The sequence below is a fragment of the Megascapheus bottae genome, chromosome 33, assembly GCF_031878675.1.
Source record: "Megascapheus bottae isolate mThoBot1 chromosome 33, mThoBot2.hap1, whole genome shotgun sequence".
In the NCBI taxonomy this organism is placed as follows: Eukaryota; Metazoa; Chordata; class Mammalia; order Rodentia; family Geomyidae; genus Megascapheus; species Megascapheus bottae.
In genome coordinates this window covers 8,350,634-8,364,953 of record NC_143541.1, presented here as the reverse complement: position 1 = coordinate 8,364,953, position 14,320 = coordinate 8,350,634, and the positions used below count along the sequence as shown (strand labels likewise).

The following is a 14,320-nucleotide window of genomic DNA, read 5'->3' as shown; positions in this document are numbered from 1 at the left end:
GGAGGAGAGAGGAAGTGAGCGGCCGCCGCACACACCCTGCCTGCCCTGGGCACGAGAAGCAGCGTGCCTGTCCCCCGTGCCCACGGCCTTGCCGCCCCAGCTGTGCACCCAGAGGCCCTGGGACACCTCCCAGGACACTTTCTGCCACCGAATGCCGCCTCAGACAGGCTTCAGGGGCAGAGGGTTTCTCTGGAAGGACAGTTACACAAGATCCCACACGACCATGGTGGGAGCGCACCCCCTGGGCTCCCAGAGCACAGAGCCCGGGTGCCGGAATGCATGGCAGCCCCTGTCCACAGGGCCTGGGCGATAGATGGGATCGATATCGGGACTGGGACCTGGGCAGAATGCTGCACTGAGAGCTCCAAGGCAGGCAGGGCGCTGGCGTCTCATGCATGTCTCAATGCCACCCAGGCAAGCAAATCCAAGATGAGATTTCGTGTGTATGTGTGTGTGCGTGCGTGCACGCACACATGCACACACACACAACCCCAAACCAACAAACAAAACCACCCAACTTCAGTGCAGGCTTTGGGCTCTGGCAGATTCTGGGATGAGGCAAAGACCCTGAGATGGGTCCACGCACAGGGGAGGGGTCAGTGCTTTAGGACAGCGGTGGAGCTCTGTGCTAGTCCTAGCCTGCCCCAGGCCCGGGGCAGCTGATGAGCCACTCGGATTCTGTGGTCCACCTGCTCAGGCCCTGGTTCCCAGGACAGGGCTTCTAGCACCAAAACTGGGATAGAAGCTACGGGAAACCCTCAAGTGGGAACCGGGATTCAGAGAGCCCTGCAGTTGGCACTGCAGTTTGGTCTATGTCACCCGCAGAAACAGGGGTCCTGTGGCAGGGTCACAGGAGACAATGGACAGTGAGATGGTGGGCTTCTCCATCTGGGGAGCCCTCATGGGGCCACCCAGGACCCCCACCCTGGCCTGAGGCCCCGTGGAGGTGCTCCTGACCACCCCACCCTGGGTCAGGGATGGGGAGCCCGTGACCCCGCCTCCCAGCTCTGCACTGTCTCGGGCTCTAGCCTTCTGACTAGTGACAGGACACCGAGAGCTGAGTTCAAGACCCCGAGGCCACCCTGCCCAGGCCTCCTTCTCCTTGACAGAAGCCCCACTGGGCTGTGCTTGTGATGGAGGTACTCACAGTGGGGGCTATTTTGAGAGCTGGGTCGGGGAGCCAGGACTGGGGATGCAGCAAGATCTCGGGGTGCGCAGACGGTGTGGTAGGCTGTAGGCACACAGGGTGGATGGTTAGAGGAGGTGGGGCAGGCTGGGCGCAAACACCGAGCCGAGACAGGCCTCACCTATGATGGTGACCGCTGTCCCGGCCAGCAGGGCGAAGAGCGTGAAGAACATGACCTGGTAGGAGTCCAGGAAGGTCAGGAGGAGGCCAGCGCCATCTGCGTCAGTGCAAAGACCAGTCAGCACGAGCCCAGGGCCACTGCAGGCCCCCAGCTCACCACCCAACCCAGCAGCCAGGCCCTCCTGAGAGGAGGCCGGGCTGGGGTGGGGGCTGCCCAGGACCGGGTGATGGCCTCGCTGACATCCAAGGGCTCTTCTCTCTCCTCCTTGGGACGTCTGAACCAGCCCCGCCTGCCCGGCCCAGTCCGTGCCGGCACGCTCTTCCCGTGTGATGCCGTGCTAGGGTCTCAGGCCAGCAGGGCCTGCACACCGTGCAATGAAGAGACCGCCAGCCTGGGGCCCGCCGCAGAGAGGACAGATGGGACGGACAGATGGGATGGACAGATGGGGCTTTCTGACTCCATGCAAAACCAGTGGGGCCTGGAACCTCTGGCTCAAAGCTGTTCAACCTCTGGAGAGTCCTCGGCCTCTCCCACCTGCCAGGGCACCAGTAATGCGGGCTCTCTATCCTGCCCCCGCCCGCTGACTTTACCTCCCCACAGCTCATGGGAGTCCCCCGCTCCCACACATGACACGCATCCCCAGGTCCTCTGTGGGCCTCTCCCTGGGAACCGGTCCTAGCCAGGCCGTCACCCCCTTAGACTCTGTTCTGTCCTTGGGTTCAGCCATGTCAGGGGGCCTGCCACACCCCTCGTTTGTCTGTTCCCTCTAGGCAGGGGACTGTGCCTGCATGACACAGAGTCTGACCTTGGCAGGGGCGAACCAGTGATACAGAACCATGATCCCCTTTGCTTGGCAATGGGTACTCACTGAGCACTGCTCTCCCTGTGCGGGCGTCTACCCTCAGGGGACAGGGACATCCAGTGGTGAGCCACACGGCTCATCTCCCGGGCTGGCAGCACTGAATGCTGCTCAGGGACTGCCTGAGGAACGCCATCCCAGGCAGGGGGCAGTGGGCACTGGTGGCTTGGGTGGGGGCCACACGTGTTCCCAAAGCAGGGAGGCAGTGGGGAGGGTGTGACGGGGTGGGAGAGGAGCCACTGTGGAGGGCTGGTGGGCCTGGCTCCTGAGGAAGGCAGGAGCCCTGGAGGAGGGTCTTGCTGACAGTGGACCTGGGAGCAGGAAGCACGAACGCCTGCCAGTGTCCACCTGCCACCTGGATGGGTCTCCAGTACCCCCGCCCCGGGCTGTGGGGACACTGGGCCTGTCCCTCCTGCCCCCCATGTCTGCTCCCTTCGCATCCTCTTCCACGACTCACAGGGCCCGGGCCCGCGACGGTCCATCACGAAGGCCACGGTGACAGGGATGGTGAGCGCCTGGTTGGTGGCCGGGCTGGAGAAGGTCAGTGCCGTGGACAGAGGCCCCTGCCTGCCGGCCGTGGGGTCTGAGACGCCTACAGTGTACGTGACGAAGCTGGGCAGCCCGAGAGACTTCTGCTTCACGAAGGCCAGCACAGCGGGGGACCCCGATTTCACCTGGAAGGAGGTTCCATCCTGAGTCTGGATGAGCAGAGGGGGCCCCTTCCCAGGACTCAGGGGCCTGTGGGGACCAGTACTGGGCATTTCTCAAGACAGGGGGCAGCCTGCAGCCAGCAAACACTGTCCATACTCGGGGCTTCGGCAAGGGTCAACCCAGTGCCTTCAAAGTCTAAACAATGCTGACCTGAATGCCTGGAGCAGGACGGGGCGAGAACCGCAGCCCCGCTCAGCCGACCACAGCGCAGACTTCACCCCCCCCCATCCTCTCAGGGAGACCCCTAGAGACCCAGCTGGCCGGAATGCGGTGTGCAGCCAGGACCAGGTCCCAGAGGGCGAGGCCTTCCCTCGGGCCGGGCCCCATGCCCTTCTCACAGCGGATTTTACCATAGGCTCTCATCTGAAAGACGGCGAGGTTGCTGCGCTCCCCTCTTCCTGACCGGGACCCTGACCCAGCTCCCGCCGCCCCAGGCACACGGCTGCCACCCACCTCCAGGTTCTCCAGAACCTCCCCGGCACCGAAGATCTTCACTTCCGCGCTGGTGAAGTAGTTGCTCAGGACGATTTCTGCCTGGCTGGCATAGAGCCCGGGGCTGAAGGGAACCTCAGCCGCAACCTTGTCTGCAGAGGGGGGGCTGCCCGAGAGGGAGGCAGCGACCACCAGGGCTGTGTTCGTCATGCTCAGGTGCTTCAGCTGCTTGTCTGTCAGGCTGTGCATCGTAAGCGAGCAGAGGTACTGGCCTGCGGAGACACGGGTCCGCTGTGCCCCCCTCACCTGGACGCCGACGCCATTCCCTTTCCCCGAGTCTCTGAGGAACTCCTAGACAGCCTCCAGAACCCGGGTGAGAAGTCACCCGTCCAGGAGTCCCCTTGAGAGCACCTGCGACAGCCCCTGGTCCAGGCTGGACACTCTCTCAGTGACCCACCAGTCCCTCGTCGCAGAACTCTCTGCCTGCAGGCTCCCTGCTTACGGTGCTTTGTGGCTGGAAGCCTGCCAGGCTGGCCCTGCAGCTCAGGACTGGCCCAAAAGGAGGGCAATTTAATGGTAAACAGGTTTTAGGGCCCGCACCGTCCTCCGTGCCTGATGTTGAGTAGACGGGATTATTCTGTGATGCCCAGAGCCCTGCAAGGCTGAGGCCCCATGGGGTTGGTGTCTGGGCTCTGTCCTGCCCAGACACAGAGCATCCAAACCAGAGAGAAACAGGAATGCTCCCAGAGGCCACGGGCTGGAGAAGCCTGGGGCCTGGTGGCACTGCCCAGGCTGGCTTCCTGACCACTTCTGCCTGGTGGACAGCCGAACCTAGGGCCTGAGTGACCGCAGACATGTGGCAGAGGGGGTCTCCGCACTTCACTGCACTTTCAGGTTCCTGCAAACTCACCGAGAGCAGCATCAAACCCGGGTTCCACAGTGAAAATGTCCCGTGCGGGGAAATCAAAGACATCTTGCTTGAAGCGGAGCTGGCAGCTGATGAGAGACTCTGGATGCAAGGCTGCAATGGTGTCCCTCTGGGCAGGGGAGCAGTCTCCTAAAAGTGGGGAGAGGTGAGACCTGGGGCCAGGGCCTCCAAGCTGGCCATGCCAGGAACGGCACCTATGACCCCACATTTTTCCACATAGAGAGCCCAGCCTGGGTTGCCCACTCTGCAAAGGTACCAAAGGTTTTTGCTTTGTCTTATCATAAACATGGAGGATACACTGTCTAGAAGAGGGGCTGCTGGTAACTCCAGACAGCCCAGCATGTGCTCTGGACCTGGGACCTGGGGCAGAAAGGCAGTGGTCCCACTGCTACATAGAGTGCCACTGCAGGGAGGCGGGAGGAGATGGCACCACGACAAAATAAGCCTCAGACATCACAAGAATGACAGTGGTATTCAGTTCACCAGTTAAACTGTTTAAAATTAAAAGTAAAAAACAACCGTTCTGTAAGAACTGATTTCTAGAAGCCGCTGTCTGGGCAGTCCGGGCAGGGGTGAAGTGGAGTGCTCTATGCATGACTTAGGAAATGGGAATTATAAACACAGATCCAGGGGAGCTGTCTGCGAAGTCACTGGTTCCCAGCACTGACGGCAGCGGACTGCGGCTGGCTCTGCTCGGGTGCCTAGGGCTGCAGTCACATTCCCTGCTCAGAAGGGCCACGTCTAGGGCTGCAGTCACATTCCCTGCTCAGAAGGGCCACGTCTAGGGCTGCAATCACATTCCCCGCTCAGAAGGCCCACGTCTAGCTGCTGGGCCCTTTTGTGGTGCAGCTTGGGGCCGACTCAGATCTCTACAATGCTGCAAGGAATGGAGGAGCTGGGGTCAAGGCTCTCTGGGACTGGGGTAAATGAGTATGAAAAGCATGGCTCGGGGCGTGGCTCAGTGGCAGAGGGTTTGTTGAGCACATACAGCGGCCTGGGTCCCAGCTCCAGAGCCATAAGAGCAAATTACCAGGGTAGCCGAACCCTCCCTGCAGCCCCACCCCGCCCACAACTGGCCCCTGTGTACCAATCAGGTTAGAACTTCTGTCTCCCACGGTGACCGTCACTCTGGAGGCCGTGTCCTCCTGGAAGCTGCTCTGGGCAGGGTGGGCACGATGGGCCACAGTCCTCTGAGGCATGACGACTGCTATCTGCAGAGGGAGCGAGGCAGCACCGACTGTATACCCGACACCTGCTGACCTCAACGCAGCTTCCCACGTGACAGGATGGACTCAAAGCCTCACTGCTGGCCTTGCGGGCAGCAGAGATGGGGGAGAGCCCAGGCTGGTCAAACCTGGACTGAACGGCAGGCCACAACTCCTACAACTCTCCCAGGGGGCCACACCAAGGTAGGGACTGTGGGGATTTAAGTTCCTGCTGCGGTCTCTGCTCTGCCCACGAATTTGGCTGACTAATCTTGTGGTAAAGAGAAAGGATACATTCCAGTTTACTCAACATGCATTTGGTGCCTCAAATGCCTGGGTAATGAAGGCCCCAGAATCCAGTCTGCCCAGGGAACCATCTCCTGGCTGGTTCTCCTGGCAGTGGGGTGAGGGGTGGTGACCCTGCCCCCGAAGGGTCCTGCAGGCCCCGCAGTCCAAGGCTGGCCACCTCTCTTGGAACAGCACTAGCACCTCCTGCTTCTAGCAGGTTCTAGCAGTGTGGGGGTGCCTGAGGCAGAAAGGGAGGCCATTCCCCACAAAGCCCTGAAGTTCTAGGGCCTTGGGGGGGGCACAGCTGAAGATGGGCTTCAGTCTCCCCCTGGCCTCACCAGAGGCCTTTGCTGCCACGCACGGCCTCGGCCCAGGGTCACTGCCACCCCAAGGAGCCCACCACTTCCTGTCCTCTCCTCCTGGCCACCATGCTGGGTCTTCTCCACCACTCCACCCCACCCACCATCTCTACCAGCCCCTCTCCTGTCGTCTACCCAAGCCAAGGCATTCCACTGCCACCACCTCCGTGCTGGAGACCCCACCTCCTCGGCAGGCTTCAGCCAGGAGCTGCAGGCGGTGCCCAGATGATGAACCAATACCAGTCTCAGACCCCGAGTTCAAACTCCAGGACTGGCATAAAAATGGGGATGGGGTCTTCTTATGGGCGTCAGGGCCACACTCAGCCACGGCGCCTCCGGCCTGTAGCCTGCCCACAAGTTCAAGTGGAGCCCTTCACACCCTGTGTCCTAGCCCTCCTCACCCAGGCTCGAGCTTTGGCCGGATACACCTTCGCACACGCTGCCTGTCTCTGCCCACTCTGGGCAGGCTCCCCTGGGAGAGCGGAGCCTGACGAATCACAGCAGGCCTCTATCTGCAGCCAGCTTGCCCAACACACGTAGCCACAGCACTAAATATGCAAACTATTAGGTTCAACTGCTGGGTTCCATACAGCACACGCTGGCTCTAAACATGAGACGTGGCTGGAACTTGGCCAGCACTGGCTCAGCGATTCATTCCCGGCTGGAGATAAATACAAGACAGGACAGTTTTGTTTGCCTCGACAAAGACTCAAAAGGTGACTTGCTGGGGGATTAACTTTGCTGGTGACATCGAATCTCAGCTGCGGCTGGGTGCCACCGGCTCCCCGAGTGGGAGGTGGGCCAACCCCACACCCTCAGGCTGCCTCTGGCCATCACACAGCACATGGGAAAAGGAGGCTGAGAAGAACAGGGCGGCAGGAGCTCCTCCCGGGCCCACGGACTCCCCATCCCCACCTGGCTGAGGCTCTGGCAGGAGGCTAGGTGCTTTGAAAGAACAAGAAATCACGAGGGACAGCAAGCCCTCAGTACCGCTGGCTCCACCTCTCACATTCAAATCAGATCAAATCCAATCAAGTCAGGAATATTCTGAGGAAAATAGGGCATCGGTATTGAACATGCATAGGTTTGCTTCTTCTTATTCCCTAAACAGTACAGTGTACCAGTGGTTCGTTTAGCATTCAGGTTGTATCAGGAACCCAGTAGTCCTGAGAGGACTGAAAGCACGCAGGGGAGGCTCTTAGGTTTATCGCATCTAAGGGACTTGAGAACCTGCACAGCTTTGTCCCTGAGCCAGTCCCCCGGAGCCTCAGCCATACCCCACAGATGGCTCAGCCGTGAATGCCTCTGGCCACTCCTCAGTCCTACCTCCTTGTAGGTCCTCAGGTGCCCAGCAACCTCGTAGTAAACAGTCACAGACCCGACATCCCGGGCCACGGCCACACCTGCTCTGGGGTCAACGTGAAGGATGTTGTCGGCTGAGGAGCTCCAGGTCCCTGAGACACCTGCAGAAGGAGCCAGATGTCACCCATCTCCAGTCGAGGCCTGGCTGGGTGGATGAGTGTGCCAGCCGCTGTGTGCTCACCGCCCCACGGGCATGCTCCCTGGCCCCGAGGGAGCCCATTCTGCCTGCCTCGGGATCTGGGCTCTCCTATAGCTGCTCTCAGAAGCTACAGCTCAAACCCCGGCTTGGAATCACCCACCATTCTCCCACGAAGGCGTCCCGCCCTGTCCTGGCCAGGCTGGGTGCTGCTCCACCAGTCCCCATGCCTCTTGCCCTCAAGGCCCAGCCAGCCCACAGCTGTCACTTCCTTTCAGCAACCAGAATGCAGACGCCAGGCTCGGTGCCAGACAGCACTTCTGATCTCAGAGTCAATCACATGACACAGTAAATGCAATCAAAGAACTCAACAATCACGCTCCTGTTGTGGCAGATTATTTTTCTTCAGGTAGTATTTAACTTCCTTTTAAAATGAATTAATGAAGTTAAAAAAAGAGGGGGATTTGATGGAAAAGAAAACTAAGCAGGTAAGTGCATGAGTTACAGGAGGCCAGGGTGGCACCACGGTGGCTGGACTGGCCCCGTCTCCACTTTCTGCCCACCTGTCTAGAACGATGGCCACTGACCACACAATCCACCAAAATGACCTGCTCAGCTCCCAGCTGCACAGCCACTCCAAGCGTTTACAGCTAGGATAGACTGGGTCGTCCAGCAAGCACTCAGGACATTTTCACAGCAGCGGAAAACGGTCAGCGCCAGTCCAGGACAGGGGCTGATAATACATTTCTGCACTGCCAGGCAGGCCAAGACAGGGTGCGAGCACCTCCCCAGTGAGCCCCCACCATGGAGAGCTGACCGACCGTGACTTCAGCCTCCCTCTCACCTTCCAGACTGATGAGAACAGTGGCCAGGCAGAGGACGTCTCCCACTACCACTGCTCCGGATAGCTCTGGGGAGATGGCCTGCAGCACCGGCAGGGGGACGTAGTCCGCGAGGCCCACGTGCTCCTCATCCCGCACGCTGAGCAGCGTCAGGCCCACGCTGACGGTGCGCACGATGCAGGTGTTGTTGGTGGGGCCCTTCGTGACCTGCACAAAGTCCTCCCTAGGCCAGGAGAGAGCGGCAGGCTCCACTCAGCTCAGGGCGTGCAGCCGGCATCCTTTGCCGAGTGGACACAGACCCCCCCAGGCCCCCACCCTCCCAGGACAGAAGCCCAGCCCATAGCAGGACGCGGACACACATTTAAAAAGGAAAGCCGAGGCTGAGGAAGGGCACGACCTGCAGAGAGACAGCCCCTGCTGTGCCACCCTGCCATCCACTCCCTGAAACAGGGTAGTGATGTCCCAGCCTAGCCGTACTCATTCCTCCTGGGACTGCTGTGGCTCTGTCCCCAAACTGGCCTATACCCCTTAGGGCAGTCGTTCAGCTTTACACTCCCACCAAACACTGGGCCCTGTAAATATACCTCCCAACTACTGCAGGGAGCCCTGGCGCTGCTGGCCTGGGGGCGCACTCACGAGCCAGTGCTCCAGCGCTCTGACACTCGGCAGGCCAGGCCGCAGCCACAGCCTGGAACCCTCACGTCGGGAGAGGTTCATGAAGAGCAATCCTGAGTGACCCACACTTGCAGCTGAATGGATCCTGGCTGTGTGGCCCTGGCAAACGGCTTGGCTTCTGTGGTTTGTCACAACTGAGTTCTGATGTGGAATCTGAGAGCTCAGCATGCTGGGCTCGTCCCTCAGCAGGGCCGGCCCATCTGTCTTGTTCTAATTAACTGTTACAGGTTTTATAATCGATGAACCACATCCATTGATAATAGGCCAAACGAAAGCCAACATTCTATTTCCCCAGTCTTTCTTTCATGGCCATACAAATACTCTATGACAAATACCCAGCCCCAGTCCCCACCATGTGCTTTGCTTCCTGCCGGTAAGGCCACCTTCACCCACCACCATTTTGGCACACAGGGACAGGGCTGTGGGGCTATGTTTCCCTGTCCCTCACCTCTGTCTTCTGACCAGACCCTGGTGCTTCCTTGCCTGGCACTGCGGGCACCATCTGAACTGTAAGTAACATCTTTTCCTGGCTCTACCTCTCAGGTTGTCGCTGCATCTCTACCACGGACTGAATCCAGGCACAGGGCAGGCAGCCCTCCTATGAGCAAAAAGTACCCCCACCTGTTGGTGGCGAAGTTGAGGACTGAGTTGTGAGCATGGAAGACGTCTCCGGAGTTGTCATGGAAGTGGACGGTGAAGGTCGCGGCCATCCCCAGCGGAAGGGCAGCCAGGGCCTCCGAGTGCTGGCTGTGCAGGACGGGGCTCATGGAGATCCTCAGGTAAGAAACCGGAGACACCTGGAAGACACCGCACACGTGGGGCTGACCCGCGCCAGGCCGGGTGCTGCACGGCGCGGGGCTGGCTGTGCCAGGCTCTTCGAGAACCCCACACTCGGGGAGGCGTCCACAGCCCAGGAACAATTGTGGCCAGCTGACTTGAGGGTCGTGAAGAGTGGATAAGGTTTCCACTCCGCACAAGGCAGGCTGAACTCATGGCAAGGCAAGCCCAATGCCGTGACAGAGAAGTATGATCATTCGTCACACGGCAGAAACATGGCTGAGACCATCGAGTGTCTCTGGGGGACCTGATTCTTAAAGAAAGATCTCCACTGGGACACTGGGCTTCTCAGGTGCGCTGGCTGGAGGAAGGAAAGGGAGCCATTTCTGAACCTGTATGCTGCATAAACAGCAGTAAAACCCCACCCTAACTCGAGATAACACTCCCTGGACAAAAGAGTGGCCCTCCCAAGTCCAAAGCCCACTGGCAAAGTTGAGTAGGGCAGTGTCTGTTATGCAGACAACACAGCAACCCTCAGAAACCAAAGTGAGCTGCCCCGAGTCTCCGTTTCCATGTCTGCGAAGTGGGCCACTGTACTCAGCATGGCAGCGCCTGGAGCACACCGGATGCCATGCTCAGGATCTGCCTAGGACCTCTGTCCTGACGGAGAAATTCTAAGAAGGACTTTAGGAATCGCTCAGATTTCACCCAGAAAGGGTGAAACATGCCATACCTTTACAGCAATAATGATGGTCTGGTTGGCGCCAAAAGGCTCCTGGGCAATCACTTCAACGGTGGACGTCCCGATGGTGGAGCCGGACACCAGGACGCCCTTCTCATCCATGTGCACCACAGGAACCTTCTCAGGCCCATCCAGGACCCGGAAGCTCAGGGTGGCTGCACCGTCCCTGTGGGGAGCAAGGCAGGTCTGTGTTAACAGATGCCCAGAGCGGGCCCAGAGCCATCAAGATCCAACAACTGCTCCGGAAGACACACTAGCCCAATCTCGACCCTGCAGTGCACACACGCTCTGCTGTCCGTCACCTCGGAAGTCCTCCACGGGAGCCTAACTTCCCCGAGTCCACCAGCACCAGTGAGAGGCTGGGAGGCCAACACTCTGTGACAGTTTCAGCAAGCCTGGCACAGCGGAAAGAGCGTGGGGCTCTGAGTTGGGAACCCTGACACCCCCTGCCCATACCTGTGTGCGGGCTGTTCCTCTCCGGGCCTTTTTCCTCAGCTGTGAGAAAGGCACATCCTAGCCTGTCCTATTTCCTCACCGTGTGAGTAGGGCAAAAACTGTACTTCCCGCTAAGAAAGGGATTTGCAGGAGATAAATGATGTAGCATTTTATGCTCTTATGCATTTAGTAAGAGCAAAGGAACCAAGGCCCTGGCAGCAGTGGCTGCCTTCCTCCCTGGATAGTTTCAGTGTCACAGCCTCTGCTCAGACACTCCTCACCAACTCCTCTCCACAACTGGGGCAGCTACTCACGCTCGAGACCCCTGGGCTAAGCAACTTCCCCACATTGCTGTGAAGACTTTCTTGCGGGCATTTTCCTTGCATCCCCTTCCTGGGCTTCGCCTGTCATTCGCTTCTGTGTTCTCAGAGCCTGGCACAGTATCTGGCCTTGGTTTCTTCGCTGAATGGACCTTGTGTGACCTAGAGCCCAGTAGGCAAATGCTATTCCAGCTCAGTTCAGGAGGTTACTGGGAAAGGTACCCCTAGATGAGTGGTAGGAATTATGTCTGCACCCCACCTCTAGCCTGCTTGCTAAGGGGGAGCTTTTACACTGCAGGTCTGAGGTGGGGCCAAGACTTGCACGTCAGTGTGGTCCCCAGTGATGCAGCCAACTCACAGGCTACACTTTGAGTGACAAGTCTTAAAAACACAGGGGCACTGAAAAATTTAACACCGCCAAGTTTATAGTTTTTCTCCTCTTAAGAGACTGCCCTTCCGCAGTGAGCATGAAAATTGTTTCTCGGCTGCAGGGAGAAGGCCGGGAGCTGAGGATGCCCCTGGGAAGGGAGAGGGGATGTGGAGACTGCCCACTCCCTCTGCCCACTCAGCCGCAGCACAGAAAGACTCCCAGGAAGCCCCCACAGCTCCTGACAACTGTGACAAATGACTTGTCGGATGCGAGAGCAGCTCCTCAGCCTCGCTGAAAACAAGCGCTGAGTCACGTACCTGTTTGTCTGGAGCTTTATAAATGAGTTGGGTGACATTAATATTTGTTCTGCTTCTATTTCAGGGTTCAGCAGTCGCAGCTTTTCAAATACCTGGAAAAGGAAGAGGATGAGCCTCACGTTCTATGAATACCAGATAGGTCCAGTCCATCTACCTGCTTCTCCCCAACAGCAAATGTGAAGGGGACCTCACATTTGCTGGGAAGAGACAAACTGTTGCTGGTACCTGCCAGGTACCTGGGGACATGAAGGGAAAGGCTAACCCAAAATATGATCAGAAAAAGCAGATAGGCTAGGAACCAGGGGACATATCTGTGTGTCTTCCTCATTCCTAGCGAGACACGATGGCTGAGTAGACAGCACTACGGGGCCAAAGTTTCTTTTCCTTCTTTTGTTTTGGATTGGTTCAAGATGATTTTTTTGAAGCACTACAAGCTATTCTCAGCTCCCAGGCCTTTGCATATGTTGTAAGTCCTCCCATTCTGCATTGTCACTTCCACAGCACACCCCTACCCCATGTCTGCCCCTCCGATCACCAGACTGAGATACATTCCCCTACTTCCCCCCAAAACTGAGGACTGCAGTTAGACACGCCAGCCCCGGGACTGCTATGGACCCGATGGCCCCGGGAAGGCAGGGGTCGCCCATGTCTCCTCTCACATGCAGTTCCGGTCCCCCTGGTACCTGGATTTGGATCTCATCTGAGAGTTCTTTGGCGAGGCCATGCAGCTGTCCTGCTGTGGGGTCCAGAGCCTTGACCACCACCCTCAGCCTGGTTCGTCCTTTCACACGGCCATGCACATTCATGGCAAAGTTGTACTGCGCCGGGAGCTGGACAGACGCCTGGGGAAGACATTGAACACCGTTCCAGGGGAGGGTCCAGAACCACCGGGGACAGAATCCTAGTTCCACAGGGTTCGGAGGGAGATGCCTTCCAGAGATCCTGTGTCTGTGCCCTCCCTCCTCCCAGGTCTCCAGCCCCACTGTCCACACATGAGGCACAAAAGACCTTTCACACCAACGCCCACTAGGACTTTGTGATAGCTGCCCGCTGCTTATAGTCTGCTCCCCTAGCAGCTTGCTGGGCGACCCCAATAAGTCCTTGTCTGTTTGGGGGCTTCACTCAACACAACCCTTCTGGCCCAGGAAGTCTCAGGAGGGAGCTTTCCCTCTGGGATGAAGCCCAAGAAAGGCCTAGACAGCTAAGTATCGCTTCAGAAAGCAGGTGAGAAACAAAGGCCCTGGTGAGATTCTGGAACTGTCAGCCTCTCACCAGGCTGCTCACTGCTCTACCCCGTGCAGCCTGGCCTCCAGTGGTTCCCGTGCTGGAAGCTGGCTCCCAGCATGGGGACCCGAGGAGGCGGTGCCTGCCGGGTAGGGCTTCCTGCACGGGAGCTAGGTGGTTGCGCATGCTGTTTTCAGACCGGCAGGTTCCTTCCAGAGTGAGTCACCATCAAAGCGCAAGGTTGTTTTCCACATGTTTTTTGGCTTCTTGTCTCACCCCGACATACATTGTCATCAAGGCAGCCAGGGCCCTCGCCAGAGCAGCGCACCACACTCAAAGCTGCTCACAAGGCACCTAGTCTTAGATACTTCGTTATGGCAAAAAGAACACGACTCATCTCTGCAAAGCCCGCTTGCAGGAGGTGAGGGAGAAGCCGGTGGAGCCTGGGAGGGCATCTCTGGGTGAGAAGGAATGGGCACTGGTGCCGTGTGAGGCAATGGCAGGAGGTTACCTCGTGGTGCCGCCCGCGAACATCCAGGATGTCCCTCTTGGTGACAGACCAGTGGAAGGTCAGGCCTGGCACAGCATTGCCAAAAGAGAAAGGGCTCTGGTTGTTGGTGATCCCGGTGATGTAGACAGGCATCTGGGGGAAATGTCAGGCCCTTGACCATGGGTCCTGTGCCTGGCTTTCCCCCTCAGCCTGCCCAGCCCCTTCCTTGTTCCCCTCCAAAGCTTTCTGGCCAATTCTGTGCAGTCTTCCAAACTAGACCAGGACACAGTGCAGTCTAGGAAATTTGACGAAGAAGCAACCAATTCAACCAGAAGTAGAACCAGCCCCTCCCCAGCTAGGGGCGGGCATGGCTGCAAGCGCCTGTCCAGAACGCAAGCCCACACTGCCTTGCCCTCAAATCTCCAAGCCACCTAGCAGGGACTGTGGCCACGGGGTGAGCGTGTCGGGGCCCAAGTACTCCTTTAGTCTCTGGAGACACCTGTCTGCCTGTCAGTGGGCACAGCAAACACAGCTCCATGGC

General features: G+C 58.6%; 1 protein-coding gene across 1 annotated transcript in view; it reads right to left on the bottom strand.

Moving 5' to 3' along the window:
- Positions 1-14,320, bottom strand: part of Nup210 (nucleoporin 210) — a 64,233-nt gene that overhangs the window by 462 nt on the left and 49,451 nt on the right. Inside the window, exons 27-39 of the mRNA XM_090323976.1 lie at positions 13,801-13,932; positions 12,749-12,907; positions 12,066-12,157; positions 10,615-10,789; positions 9,726-9,901; positions 8,432-8,652; positions 7,416-7,552; positions 5,325-5,448; positions 4,220-4,366; positions 3,331-3,581; positions 2,624-2,840; positions 1,308-1,403; positions 1,148-1,231 (exon numbers count right to left, since the gene is read on the bottom strand). Of these exons, the coding sequence (XP_090180102.1) occupies positions 1,148-1,231; positions 1,308-1,403; positions 2,624-2,840; positions 3,331-3,581; positions 4,220-4,366; positions 5,325-5,448; positions 7,416-7,552; positions 8,432-8,652; positions 9,726-9,901; positions 10,615-10,789; positions 12,066-12,157; positions 12,749-12,907; positions 13,801-13,932 (2,011 nt within the window). The remainder of the gene's footprint in view (positions 1-1,147; positions 1,232-1,307; positions 1,404-2,623; positions 2,841-3,330; positions 3,582-4,219; positions 4,367-5,324; positions 5,449-7,415; positions 7,553-8,431; positions 8,653-9,725; positions 9,902-10,614; positions 10,790-12,065; positions 12,158-12,748; positions 12,908-13,800; positions 13,933-14,320) is intronic.